This window comes from Haplochromis burtoni, unplaced genomic scaffold (genome assembly GCF_018398535.1).
Source record: "Haplochromis burtoni strain Fernald_Lab_line unplaced genomic scaffold, NCSU_Asbu1 Contig_1956, whole genome shotgun sequence".
Taxonomy (NCBI): domain Eukaryota; kingdom Metazoa; phylum Chordata; class Actinopteri; order Cichliformes; family Cichlidae; genus Haplochromis; species Haplochromis burtoni.
Window position 1 is genome coordinate 759 of NW_024584317.1, and position 2,549 is coordinate 3,307.

The 2,549-nt window shown below is 36.3% G+C and overlaps 1 protein-coding gene across 1 annotated transcript; it reads right to left on the bottom strand.

The window, feature by feature from the left end:
- Window positions 1–598: 598 nt before the first annotated feature.
- LOC106632764 (C-X-C motif chemokine 10) lies at window positions 599–1,109 on the bottom strand (the record flags this gene model as incomplete). The annotated part of the gene is given in 3 exon segments (XM_014331313.2): window positions 599–672; window positions 758–884; window positions 1,000–1,109. Coding segments are annotated over 3 exon segments (253 nt in total), but the record flags the coding sequence as incomplete, so codon positions are not given.
- Window positions 1,110–2,549: the final 1,440 nt, after the last annotated feature.

A 2,549-nucleotide genomic window follows, 5' to 3' on the forward strand; every position in this document is an offset into this window, starting at 1 on the left:
TAACAGCTATGACCAGCACTACTGTTGCACACACAGTACGCTCATTTGTTTCAAAGTGGAATTATCACTCAGTTTGTATTTTCCCAGATTAAAGAAAACTTTAAAACTCTTTTTAAATCCTAAAAAATATATGTGTAAGAGTTTAGTTTGTCTTATGTTGATACACTGGAAACAAAGCAAGACACAAAGAACAGAAAGTCCCATCACATGAGTTTTATTTTGGTATTTATTTAAAAAACATATGTACAAAAATGTAAAAAAAGTTCAAGTCCAGACTATATAGACATACACACATATGGGAACAAAACTGGCAAAGTAACCAAAAAGAATATTGGCTGTCTTGTATTTGCTGTGAGTTCTTCTAGTTCAACAACCATGTGTCACGAGTGCAGCTTGTAGGTTGTGCAGTGTATTGTTTAAATCGCAGCAGTACTCTGACCAGCAGTCGTGATCTTTACAGCTCCATTCCTCCCTTGCCTGAAGAAACAAGTGAGATTATCAGTGACAAGCAACACAGACCTTTAGTTTGTCATCTTCACACAGAGTTGTGCGTGCGTGTCATTCTGACTTACTTTTTTTAGTAAGTTTTAGTAAGTACGATTTTTTAGAATGTGTCGTCCAAGTGGGGACTCTGGACTCACACACCTCTTCATATCTGCTTTTGTGGTAACACTGAAAGATTTTTTAAAAAGAGGTGTATTAGAAAGGATCTGGAGAACACAGCAGAATCATGCCTCAGATGATCTTGTGGACTCACATGATTTCTGTATGTGGACAGAAGATACTTGGGTAGTGTATCACTGGCTCAGCCTTGATGAGCTTTGGGCTGATCCTGCCAATGTAACTGTAACACTTGCATTTATTAGATTTGCTGGCTGGTTGTCCTGTGTAGGAAAAGACAAGAGCATTACCTGTTGATCAGCAGCCAAAATATCCATAAACAGGATGAAGGGGAAAAAAAGAAACGAAGAAGGAAAAAAATTTTTTTTTTCACAGTACCTTGTGCACCTAGGATAAGCAGGCAGGCAATGAAGGCAGTGACTGAGTTCATAGTTGTGGCTGTATGGCAGATCCGCTGTTCACCGTTTCTGTCTTGAGTATGGCTCCTGATGCTGTGAAGTAAGCAGCACGCTGCCTGCACAAGTGGTCCCACCCCCAAGAGGTGTTTTGCAACATTAATTTCACTTTCCAGAATGCTTTCACTTTCTTCTTCTTCTTCTTTTTCCCCTCTACAAAGCCCATTTCCCAGAATCATAGACTTCACCCATAGCTTTGGAACAACAAAAGAAAACAACAACAGGTGCCTCAGGGCACTGTTCTTTCTGATATTGTCCAAACAGAGGTCAATGAGGAAAATAAATTATAACTTGTTATACTGAAAATTGAATTGTTTGCACACAGCAAAAGAGGGCTTTTCCACATTTCTAAGTGCATGGTGGGATTCCAAGCATAAACTTGCACAAACCTGTTGAGCTCTCCCTGACTTTCTCACTTAGGTAACTTTAATGTTAAGGGAAAAGGTTTTATGATTGTATGTGTTTATGTTGTACTTTTTAATACAATTGTTATTTTAAAAGACTGAAGGCAGACACTAAAAAGGTTACAAACAGATTGCAAGCAACACAGGCCAGATGGATGGTAACAGTATATAGTTTGACTGAGTTAGTGACTGGGTGAGGAAGGTAATCGTGGTAGGACAGCTCAGATCAATTCAATTTTATTTTATTTAAGTAGTACCAAATCAAAATTATTCAAGGTGCTTTCTATTATAAAGAAAGCACAATAATATAATTTATTATTGTATATACAATAATAAATTATATTATTAAATAATAATAAATATGAGAATATAATAAAGAAAGCAGAGAAAACCCGAACAATCATGACTCCCTTTCCGCAAGCCCTTTAAAATGAGTCCAGTTATGAGCAACTGAAATGACAATTGTTTTTAAGAGAGAGAATCTTTGAGTATAAATGAGCTGTGCATTTAATTGCTGATGGACAACATGCATGTTCCATAAAGCATGTGTAACTGACATACAAAGTCTAATCATGACTTATAGTGGGTAGTCAAGAATAGACATTGTTTCATAAATGGCCACCATTAAAGGAAAGGGTATTTTAATGTATTAAATAGCTGTTAAAATGTTTCTTTAATTTTGTTAAAATCAACTTATTACTCCATGCTAACAGTATATGCACTTTTCTTCATTCATTCAAATATTGTATAATGTTTCCACTTGTACACTGTATACAAACCCACACAGTCTCTAGTTAGCTAGGAAACTACAAGAATGCTAAGTCACAACTTTACATTCACATAGATTACATCCCAGAGCAATTGCTTTTGTATTGTCAGTATGTGTCCCCATTTCAAATTAACACCAGTGATTTCTGTGGAAAAGTGATGTGAAACTCAAACAGACTGACGAAAACACCGTGCCAAATGTTTCAGTTAAACTCTGAATGAACTCGATGAAAGTAGGGCCTTGTGTTTTGGAAAAAATCAAGTTGGATCCACACATCCGAGTGCATCCAAAAAATAAATA